At 45.7% G+C, this 12,377-nt stretch overlaps 1 protein-coding gene across 1 annotated transcript in view; it reads right to left on the bottom strand.

Annotated features, from left to right (window-relative positions):
• Positions 1 to 12,377, bottom strand: part of fbrsl1 (fibrosin-like 1) — a 349,747-nt gene that overhangs the window by 177,338 nt on the left and 160,032 nt on the right. The window contains 2 exon segments of the mRNA XM_034150862.1: positions 2,056 to 2,091; positions 7,894 to 7,995. Of these exon segments, the coding sequence (XP_034006753.1) occupies positions 2,056 to 2,091; positions 7,894 to 7,995 (138 nt within the window).

Raw genomic sequence — 12,377 nt, 5'->3', positions numbered from 1 at the left:
CATCTTTAATCAGTATTTTAGACATACAAAGAAAACAGCGAAGAAAATAAGATGAGACCGAGAACAAAGGCGTGATGAGGGTCATGTCATGTTTGCAGAATGTGTGCAGATGATGAAGCATTGAATGAATGAAACCAGCAGACAATGCATTCTGCCAAATAATGATACTTTCTGTTTCCAAACACTCCAATTTCCCTTTCTCATGAGTCTGACAGTAAAGCCCGGAGAATTCCTTTACATTCTGGAGTACAGCATTCAAACGAGGCCATTCGAGCCTGGCAGGCGACATAGGAAGGGAGACATATGGAAGCATAAACAAGAAGGAGGCGTTACCTCCCATAGATGTAGAAAACAAACTGTCAGGAGATATTTACGTTTTTAATTTCTTACTTCATAGTGACAGCTGACAGATAGCCAGCCCCCATCCGACGACTTGAGCCCCCATCCGACGACTTGAGCCCCCATCCGACGACTTGATTTCAGAGCGATGGCGATCAGTGCTACGGGGCCAATCAGAAGAAGGCTGTGGTCGTACTATTGGGGGCCGATGGGACTTCCTATGGCTGTCCCCGCCCTTTTGACCCTTCCCACCTCACACACAGCCCTCCACCCACATACATAACCTCTTCCTGAAGCCATAACGCTGGCCTCCTCCTCCCATACCTACTCAGCCTCTGCCCCGCTGATCCCTGGAGCCCCTTCTCTACCCACAACCCCCCTCTGAAACCATCATACTGTAAAGCCTGAAGCACTTACAGATAAGGAGAGACCCCCGGAAATCAAGCGTTCTGCAGCAGAGCAGATTGAGAGTCAGAGCTCAGCACCAGGAGGAGCCCGCAGGCGGCAGATAGCACCATCGCATCGCCCGGGAACAACTTCCTGCCCCTCGAATCCTGGACTTGCACACTATACCGACGACCCCACAACACCACCACCAAGCCCCCTCCACCTCCATTCCTGCCCTCTGACTCCTTCCTTCCTCGTTCGGATGAAGAGAAGGCCTCGCTCCCTGCCGACTCAAACTGACAGCTCGAGCCAAAGGGCTCCGAGAGCTTTTTTGGAAGGTCTTGTTTGTTTTCATCCATCTGTGAGTATGCGGCCGCCGGGGAATAGGAATGTGACATGTTCTATTAAAACAAAAGATAGCACATAGATCAAGGTCTTTTGAAGTGAAGCTTTGTTCGGCGCTTTATCTGCGGTCCTTTGAGGCAGATTAACGATGACAAACCATTTATAGTTGTTATGTTTGTCGGGATGATTGCTTCCAAGCTGCAATAAGAACTGCCATATGCCACTCATGAGCTAAAAGTAGCACACTTTAAAGAATGTTCCTCTTATTAGTTCCCCTTTAAGCAAAGGACGACTGCTGTCTCTATTACCCAGAGACGAGACACATCTTGGAAACAACGGGAGGGGAGGGGCACAACTTTACGGTGTGGAAGAAGCACCGGGGCAAGGCAACAGATGCTATCAACGGATAAAAATAGTCCTGCGCTGACAAAGTGTGAGCTGGCGTATGTTTGAAAGGATCGGGCTGACGTTTTCCAAGACATCACTAAATATTCCTCGCGGGCACTTTTCCCTTTGAAGAACACTGTTACTGACTCACTAGCTGTTCCAGACAAATCATTAGACATGTTTAACTGCTATGGATCCTGCTAAAGTTGTAAATGTAGATGCATTTCTGTGGCGCTGAGGCATTGTTTTTATTGCTTAGTCTTAAAGAGGCTTTTAGGCGTATTGTCGTATATGAGCAAAAGGCTCCTCCATTGACAGTCACTGGAGGAAGACATACAACTCTGACAGCCAAACTGCAGCACCGGCGGACAGCGTTGATCGATGCCAATAAAACGAGGGTCTTTTTTCCGCCAAGGTAGCGCAGGACACCTTCCCGCAATTTAATCAGTCAGTCAGCCAGAATTAATGTTCCTAATATCATGATTTCTCCATTACTCTATTTAACATAATTAAAATGTCGAGCGCCGGGGCCATAAAGCGGGTCGTTGGAGATTGTAATTCTGCCGTAAAGCCATGAAGCATGAAAATGCCACTTACCGAGTAGCCGCGGCCTGACAGCGAGTGAGGGGAGCTCTGTGGGGAGAGAGAGGAGAACAGGGATGACCTTTAAGGAGCGTTTCACTCGCTGACACAGACATGATGAAGCAGCGGCGCTTTAATATCAATATTCACGTTAACCTTTTACCCGCCCCGCCATGTACCCCACGCCTGCACACATCACTCCCGCACACTCTTGCCTCAGCCATGGGGGTAGCTGAGCAGCTCCCGATCTTAAAAGCAATCACTCACGTCCTGTGGGGGACTTCATTGAGTCCTCAAAGAAATACACTGTGTATAACCTGAACTATTTGGTAAAACTATAGTGAAAATTGTGAAAAATTGTCATTGGTGCTCTATAAATGCACTTTAAGCACAGTGTAAGGTGCATTTGCAGTGCTTAAAAAATGATTTAGCAACCCAACCTCACATCGTTACATTTATAAGCTACTTTGGTCTATGGCGCAACACATACTAGTCTCACAATACCCCCCTAACTCATTTGTAATGGCCCTTCGATGTCACATGACAGGGTATATGCAGGAATCCTGAAGTCAAATGTAATACCTTTTAAGACCCTTTCCATACATTTTAAGACCTCATCGCCACTTGGAGTTTTAACCGGTTACATTGGTGACACACTTTACCTCACATTTACTATATACAGTATTGATTGTCCTTCCTCCTTATCTTCCAACCATTTGGACGCAGACTTGCATTTCCCCATAACGATGTTGTTTAACAACCGGCGTAAACGGAGCTTCGCACTATCAAGCAGTGAGCGTGCGATGTCCTGTTCAGATGACGTCAAATCCAACAGGATGCCATAAATAAACTACACAGAATCACACTACACACCTACGCAATGATTACATTCAGGCAAACTGTAGAATACAACCTCTTTGGACAATTAATATACTTATTGAAAACAAGCTACAAAATGTAATACCTTGGAAAATGCCTTTTAATACTTTTTAATAGCCTTCATTTTCGCTAAATTGATTTATCAACTTTTAATACTTTTTAAGACCCCGCGGACACCCTGCATGATCGTCAACTTTCAGTCAATGAAAATAACAAAGATGCTATGAACGCTGCTATCGCTTAAAGGGGACCTATCATGCAAAATGCACTTTTGTACGTCTTTTATACATGAATATGTGTCCCTGGTGTTCCAGGGAACTCACCAAGTGTCAGAAAACACAACCCTCTCTATTTTCCTCCATACCCAAATCTCTAAAAAAAGGGGCTGCAACGGATCTGATAAAAACTGATCCAGATTTGAACACTGTCCTGACGTCAGGACGGTGGCGCTACGGCTATTGGGCCAACTCCACCAATCAGGAGGAGACAGCCACGGCCATTCCCGTTCGAAAGCGCTGGAGACGCTGTAGTACATATGCCAGGCCTGTAGGTGGTGCTGTTCTCACAGAATCAGCCCTTGCAAAAACAGAGCTAGAAATTGTCAAATTGAGCAAAATGAGGCATGGCTAAAATGCATGATCTGTTTGGTATTTTGAAAAAAAAAAGTATAAATATGCCTTATATAGGTATGGTCCTACACTATATTATTCAAATATAGCATGATAGGTCCACTTTAAACCACCTTCTTAAACGGAAAAAACCTGAGACAATTTCCATTGTAACTATCAAACTAAACAGTTTTCCAGCTTTGTTGTTTTTTTCTGACCAAAACTGTGACATGGACACTGGCCATTACAAATGAACAGGGGGGGAAATCAAGATTTTCGGACAATGATGCAGATTGTCGTAGTGGCCGAACAGCGGTTCTTTAACGTATGTGTCAGTCCGTGAAGATATTGGACCTATAAAAGCTTTTTCCCATTGACTTACATTGGGTACTACCCAGTACAAACACTTGAATAGCCTGAATCATTAGGGTCCAATGGTTGCAACATGCGCTACAGGTATGTACAGGTGTTTCTGCTTTTGAGAGTCATGCCATTTTGGCTTCATGCACCACAACTTTGCCTCCAACGCTGTATCCAGTTCTCTTTATATATACATTTCGGGGGAAAATACGTAGCCATTTTACAATTTGAGGTGTTATTTTGAAGCTACTACGTTTTACGCTGTGGACCAACGTAGCAAATACACATTAAGATGTGAACCTGAGTCAGAGTTAATGACCTATTATAATCTTTGATGGCTAAAAATGAGTCAGATCGTTTTATAATACAGGTTATAGATTGCAGTGCAGCTCAAGATTAACTGTCACTATTTATTTGTTTGAATTGCTTCTGTGCCTTTAAGAGTGCCATCTGACATTGATAGACACACGGGAGTAAATCCATCACCTGCACCCGTAGATGAACTGATAACACATATACAACCTTGATAGAAAAATGATTGTGTTGAGAGTGAGTAGCAGCTTATGAACGCTGCTAGCCAAAAAATAATGGCTTCTCTTCTTTTTCCATCTCATAATTTCCCGGCATTTGTTTTGCAAGAGCATCAACAGGCAAGACATCCTTTCCAAAATGCTTTATATTCTTTCAGGCAAAGATATATTACGTTTTGTTCACGCATCTTAAAATGTAATCTTACAATATAAGCTGTTTTATTTTAAAATGATGTCAGCCGCATTCTGCAAACAAGCGTTCTTCATTTTGAATCAGCCCCGTTTACTCAGGATAAATATCTCTTTCTGCGTTTAGGGAGGTATTTTGGGCCGTCAGAGTCCTCCTGTGCTTCTAATGCAGTCCTCTAAACGCTGAACAAGAGCAGGACGGAGACAGAATAAGCTTGAGTTTTGTTCTGTCCGTCAGAGCCCAGCACGAATACCAATCTCCAAATCCCTCCCTCCACTTCCACTTTTCACTTCTTTTATTCTCCTGTCTAGATTGGCAATTTCTCCCCCCCTGGTCTCTGGAGGGGACTTTTCTGCTAGACCAATTTCATCCATAGGTCCACCTTCAATCCGAGCGTCCTCCCCCACACCTTCGCCGCCACCTCTCTTGTTTTGCACCTTCCCGACACCCCTCATCCTTTCTCCCACACCTGCTCTAAGGCCTCGGCCCTCATCAACGCCTCTCTGCCCTCTGATTCGCAGGACGCCTCCCGCCGTGACGATTAGGGAGGAGTCCCGCCGCGAACCGGAAAGCAGGCTCTGCGGGAATGAAAAGGCTATTCCCACTCTGCTCAACCTCTCTGAAACCACCACGAGCAGAGAGAGGGAGAGGGGAGCACAGAAGGCACAATCTGGGGACACAAAGGGGCCAAAAGTGTGTACAAGTGAGAATGTGGCCTGTTGTCTGTGAGTGTGCATGTTGTGAGTGCACTTACATGTGTGGATATGCATGTGTGAGTGCGTATGGGCATAGGTGGTGGGAGGCCAAGGCCATTTGGAATTAGCCTTACTATGTAGAGTTCATTCAACTTGGAGCATTCTGAGCAGAAAGAGAGGCTTATTTAAATGATAATGAGGGACAATCCATTGGATTTAGTGCCAGTGAAGGGAGGAAAAAGAGGGGAGGGAAAGAGGGGGGATCCATTAAAACGCCAGCGGTTCATAAGCCATAGGGTCGGCATCCAGCTAAACACTCTCTCTTAAAAGCCATTATACATGGCTCTCAATGGATTTCTGCAGCGCTTAGGACTTCAAAAGGATTTAAAAACCCGCCCCAGAGAGGGAGTGTGGGGGAGGTAGCAGTGTGTGTGTGTGTGTGAGTGTGTGAGTGTGTGTGTGTGTGAGTGTGTGTGTGTGTGAGTGTGTGTGATGGCAAGAGGGATGGGGCGGATGCTGGCGGCATTTAAGGGTTAACTAAACAGCCCCGGAGAAGAGAAATGTTGCTAAATCCGCCCCCTAATCCTCTCCCCATTTCCATGCCCCCTCCTCCACTCGGCTCACTGAAAAAAAGGAGAGTAAAAAGAAAATCACGGCGACAAGAGGGGAGGGTCCGGTCCATCTTCTCCCAACCCAGACTATTGGTTTTTGTGGATGAAGGAAGCCCAAGAGGGGGGCCAATCAGAGCGCGATGGAGCATGATGAAGGGAAGAGATGCATGTGAGGCCGATCAGGTGCATGTGGGTGGGTGTGGGTGGGTGTGGGTGGGAACAGGAGGGTGTCGGCACCACCACTGTTGCCCTCTCCTCCGCAGGACACAGATGAAGTGGAACCCCCCCCCCCCCTTCTCATCCTCCACCACCTCATATTTCCCTAATCCCTGTGTGGCTTAGTGCCGGGGCCCCGCTGCACCGCAGGCACAATTACCTAGTCAAAATAAACAGATAAAGACCCGACCATGGCAATGAACAAACAGCTTCCCCTGCAATTTTTTTTCCAAACCCTGTGCTCCCAAATTGATGCATGACTGTTTTTAGAGGCGGGCAGGCGGGTGCGTCCACATTTGTCTCTATTTCCTTTGGCAGTAAGACAAGAGGAATACATTTTACTCGTCGGCATCATTAGTTAAGAGCTTTTAAAAGCCGGGGAGCCACTTTGATGTGGTGGAGCGTGTTTTACGAAAAAATTAGCGGTGCTTTCACTGCGGTGGCGGAGACTTCACGGAGCTGGAAAAATAAGAAATATTGAGGAAATCTCGCTGTGTGAAGGCCTGGAATACAACAGCCTGCAGAGAGACGGACAGACGGACAAAAAAAGAGGTGTATGAAGGTGAGAGGGAGAGACAGAGATGCCGTGGTTACGGCGATCAGCGTCTGTGCACCATTTATTTGGCAGCAGATTAGAGAGACATGCCACATCTAACACCGTCGGCGATTACAGCGTGCAATTTTCAACAGTGCCTCCCCCCCCCCCTACTCTATCACCGCAACCACCCTCACTCTCCCCCCCCCCTTCTTCTGTGCTTGTCGTATATCCCTGTCAGAGCTGTCAACCGGCATCGGTCTTTTATCTGACAAGCCCGCCTCTTCCCCCTGACTTTTTCATTAAAAGACAGCCTTTTACAGATTCAGGAGGAATAGTGCGAGAGGAAGAGGGGGGACAGAGCACCAGAGAAACAGAACAGCAGGGAGTAGAAAAAAGAGGAAGGAGATGGGAAAGATTAGGCTGGCTGATTTTGTTCTTACTCCAATCAAGCTGGATTTGCAATTGGAGTGCTGAATGGCTTAAAACAATGTATTTAATAAGTTCATTAAAATCCTTTTCCTCCATCATTTCACCCATTGCTGTAAAAAGCAGCTTTCCTTCCTCTTCTTTCTCTCCCTCTCCTCCTGCTTTCGTCAGCTAAATGAACAGTCTGATTGAATTTGGTTGAGTTTGGGAGGTCTGCTTGACAGGCATTAGTTAGGAAGCATATTTCTACATTCATTTAAAATGAGCCGCTTGGGATTTTTGCATAAATTCTCATTACTTCCCGCTGTATCTAAATTGCATTATTTCAACCATTATGCTGCACCGATGCCATGGCCTCCATTTTCCTCCGCCACTGACTCTTCCTCTAAATGGGTTAGCATATGGATGCCGGCGCGGCAGCGATAATTGGAGCGCTTTCTTTAACTCGTTCCAGTCCGGGGTCGTGGAGGTCAGCCCACACCTGGCTGAACTGCGTTAGGTCATGTCTACATTTAACCGTGCCATGCTTAAATAATGCCAGGCCAACAAGGTGATGCTGTGTGACTGGCTTAATCATTTCCTGTCTGTGTGCTAGCAGCCAACCATCACATAGGGGATTTATGAGGTGATATCTGGAAACAGCGGGAACTACTGCACCTCTCTGATCTCAGCCTCAATGTTGCTGTCGCCCGCCCACTCTCTATTTCCAACCTCCCCCCCTCCTCGGCCTGTGAAAGTGGATATTCCTGCCCGCTGTAGGAGGTCCGTGGAGAGGGGAAAGGTCTCGTCCGACGACTTACCTCGATGAGCTGCTCCTTGGAGTTGCTCCTGTGCGGTCGGCTCAGCTCCTTCACCGCCTCGTCTTCGATCACTTTGACCGGACGTAGCATTAAAGGCTTGATCTGCAGGGGAGAAAAAGGACATCTTAAAATCACGCCCTTGTGTCATGAACCACATTACTGTGTTCATAATTAAGCAATATTCAAAGTATGTCATTCTGGTTTTTGTGTCAGAGTTTTATTTAAAAGCAGGCTGGATACATAAATAAAATAAAAGGTATTTTAAAGGCTTGATCTGCAGGGGACACAGGAAAAAGGACATCTTAAAATCATGTCCTTGCGTCATGAACCACATTACTGTGTTCATTATTAAGCAATATACCAGGCAGTTACTTTTCAGGCATTTAAGAGGTATTATCCTAAAAGCTGCTCTGATAACTGTAAATCACTGCTGACTGGCTTATTACCTTAATAACAAGGCAAGGAGAAAGATTCAAACTGTTATATATTAAAAGACCATAGGCCAAAGTCCAGTGCTAGTTTCTTACAGATGACATGAACAACATAGTCTTTTCTTTTGGGAATTTTGTCAATGGCTGCACAGGACCCGGAGAGGAAAATAAGAAACAAAATAAAAACTGATCAACCAAAGGAAAAGCAGATAATATTCATGCATGGTTTTACGCTATCATAATTATTTAATTATTAAAATCGAATTTACTCCACTATACCAATAAAGCGTTTTAAAAGTAGGTTATTCTGGTTTCTGTGTCAGAATCTTTTTTTTTTAATATCGTATTTATTGGAATTTAACATCTCTATAAAAACTGTCTGGATATATAAATACAATTAAAGGTATTTTCTGACAAGTACCTTTGTTTGTAATCATTAACTATATTTCAAGGTTCAAGGTTCTTTATTAGTCATACAACCATAGCTGCAGAGTAGTTATGTCGATGAAATTCTTAAGTCACAGGCTTCTCCAACAGTGCAACACAATATTACAGAAAAACACAAAAATATAGTGCAAGAAGTAAATATTAAAAGTAACGGCAAAAAGAAAGGACTAGTTTAAAAAATAGTGAAATAAGAGTCTATATGCAAGCTATTTGAATGATATATAGTATTGGTAGTAAAAGTGTGTAATTACATCTTGTTGGATTTTGTGTTTGACCTAATGATTCTGTAAAGGGTAACATTCTTCATTGTTGATTATAACAGATGAGTTGTTGTTTTTGTATGTATGTTGTGTTTACGTGGCAATAGTGGGAACATTTGTTTGACTGTTTATGTGTGAAAAGAAAGAATAGCCAATGCTAATGCTAGTGCTCAAAGTAGTCCTAATAAAGACACAACGAAGGATCTACATACTCCACAAGTAGGGCATCTATGCATAACAATACAGTGCAGCTACAATGCATACAAGTGGATGTTAGTGGGCTCCCTCTATTCTGAACCTGAGGGAAACACTACGTCAGTGTGATGACTCAGCTTGGTGTCAGTTTGTGCTTTGGCTAAATGCAAAGCAGAACTGGCTGTAGCAAAAACACCTGCGACACCAAACCTCAACCCACTGCTGCGTGTGAAGATATACCATACTTGTTGTGCATTAGTGTTTCTTGTATGCACTCTGTTGAGTATCTGTTTATCAATGTTATTTTACTATTACAAAACCACCTCCTATACATATCACTTAGGTAAGACAGACTATTCTCCCAGAACATATTTAGCATATACTGTATAATTATGCTAATGCGATAATAAGACACATCATCAGGTTGACAACGCTAGCTAGAAGTATTGTTTTAATTGCTCGCCTTATCCTCCACACAGAAATATAAAATGTTCCTAAATATGAACCAGTAAAACCGTAGAACCGGGAAAAACGGATTTACTGCTGATTTCTGACTAAAATTCAAAATCCACTCCAAATTCAAAGCTAAGGCACATTCATTTGACCACAGCTCTGTAGGTCATCAAAAAGGCATTACAGTATGAACTGGAAGAAGACAATGCTGAATAAACAATATTTCCAAACCATTCAGAGAAATAAAGATCATACTTTTGTTTTCTGGTCTTAATATAATAAAAACAGTTCTGGTATAGGTACACATAATAGCTATAGGTGGTTTGAATGTACAAGTGGCAGTATTTGCCACCCATATCACAGTAACCCTAATCCAATCCTGGATAGCTTGGTGTTTTGCAGGGCATCAAGACCCACAGTTGGCATGCATTCAAATTCCCAGCCAGATGGGAGGTTGGCGAGCTCAGCCAGGAAGACGATGAGGTGGTGAAGCAGCAGCCAATCACAGAGTTCCGTGCTGCTTCGCCACCTTGGAGTACAGTGGCGATGGCCGCGGGGTGTAATCCATTCGACTATCAGTTTGTATGTAGCAGCTCCCCTGGTGGCGCACGGTGGCTGGCCCCCGTCTCCTGATCTCCACTGTAATTTAAGCAGATCACTGCTACAATTAACCTTTCCCGGTAAATATCAATTATGGCCCCCGGCTGGTTTAGAATTAAAAGGGTCATCAGCTAATCTGACAGGTCCTGTACGCTACCACCTGGCTGGGAGGGAGGCGAGAGTGTTTGCCTACCCTCGTGCCCACCAGCTCACATGCCAAGTCGACACAATTCCCTTTTAATTACCCTGGGCAGCCATGCTGATTGGCCAAGGGGCATTAGCAGTGCGCTGAGGTCAACAGTGACAGGACAGGGGTGGGGAGGAAGAGGAGGAGGAGGAGGAGGAGGAGGGAGCCGGCACCAAGCAATCAGGGTGTAGAGATGGAAGGAAGAGAAACCTGGCAGGTGGGCCTAATCAGGTTTGACTTCCACCTCCACATGCCTCTCCCTCTGCCTCTCGCGCTCTCTAGCTGTCAGCCTAATCACTCCTTGAATCTCAAAATAGATGGTGGCCTTTTTTGATTTCCTTCCCTCACAAAGAGAGCAGCCCTCCTCTGCAGGCAGGCAGGCAGGCGGAGACAGAGGTACAGTCGCCGTCACGTCGCCCGTCAAGTGCAGCCGTTGATTACTTTGTTTACCCAGCATCAGTGTTGCTGACAAATTCCTGAAGGCGCCACGAAGTGTTTCCGTCTCCTCCAGGGCCCGCGGCTGCATTAGCCAGTCAGCAATCAACTCAGCTATTGATCAGAGCACAGCGTCTAATTAGCCGTCGAGGTTAATGATGAAGCGCGCGAGGAACACTCCCCGAGCCGCTGATCAACGGGACAGGAGAGCAATTGATCTAGGCAGAAATTCACCAACTCTGACAAAAAGATTGGCAACGCTGACTGCCTGTGATTAAGGCAGGGACTCATTTCCTGTCTGGGGAGGTGTTTAATTGGCCCTAAGCTCCCAACTGTACAGCTTTCATGTGTTGTTTTTTTCTTTTGTGTGTACTCATTAATGTTAAAGGACAAGTTAGCGAGCTACAGGGCTAATGGTCTCTGCTGAGATGTGATTGGTTGCGAGAGGTGACAGAGTTCAAGGTCGTAATGCCTTTTCCACTATGCTTGAGGTAATGTTGTGGGGAAACCTTGAGGAGTTCTTGGGCAACTGTGAGTTTTTTTTGGTGTTGATTTAGTTTGTTCACATTGAAGAATTGACCCATGCAGTACTGGGACAAGGGTAATCAGGTTGAAGCAGTAAGTAATGTGGTTAATCTGTGTGTGTGGGGGGGGGGGGGGGGGGGTGTGTGTGGGGAAGGACCGAGGGGGTTCGACTTAAGACGACAGATAGAAGAGACGTGGAAAAACATAGCTAAGTAATGGCCTGTGTTTTACATGAATAATGTACTGGAAATTAGCTCCATTAGTCTCGGTATTGAACATGTCTGCGGTCCCTCTCTGGAGGCCGCCGCTCTGTGCTCTTTAATTATCTTCAAAGGGCCCTCCAGCATCTTAATTTCCCCCCAAGTTGAGTAGTGCCGACTTGGGTCTCCTCATTTATACTACTCTAACCCTGGGTGAAGTCGCACAGCTCACACTACTTAGAAAAGGCTAGTCAAGTCGATGGAGGCAGTAGCAGTTAACATGGATTCATGCTAGGCTAGGCTACCTCTCCTCTTATTTTCACTCTCCTTGCAGTGCGTGTCTCTCAGCAGCCTGTCAGCAGGGGTGATGCTTTGTTGTCTTGCTCCCTTTGATCCCACCTCCTTCACCTTGCAGGGGTTTTCAGGAGGATGGGGGGGGGGGGGCATCGAATGGCTACCCAGTCTCCCTCCTTGAATAAGAGAAGCTGTTAGTCCTGACCTGGCTTTTCCTCTCCTTGCTCCGGCCCCTCGTCTCCCCCTCGCCTGCCGTCACCTGTCAGCAGCGCTCAGGGAGGCAGTGCTTCAGCCTTGTCCCGGTGTCAATCCTTATTACCCCAGGACCCTGGACCTTAGCCCCTGCCCGCCCCCTTTTTCTTTCTAGCTGCCTTGATGCTCTTCTCCTCAGCATAACCACGCTCCAATATCTGCTGTACGGGCTTCCCATGCGCAGGGCGGGAGGAGAAGAGGGGCA

Source organism: Trematomus bernacchii, unplaced genomic scaffold, assembly GCF_902827165.1.
Source record: "Trematomus bernacchii unplaced genomic scaffold, fTreBer1.1, whole genome shotgun sequence".
Taxonomy (NCBI): Eukaryota; Metazoa; Chordata; class Actinopteri; order Perciformes; family Nototheniidae; genus Trematomus; species Trematomus bernacchii.
This window is presented reverse-complemented; position numbering and strand designations above follow the sequence as displayed.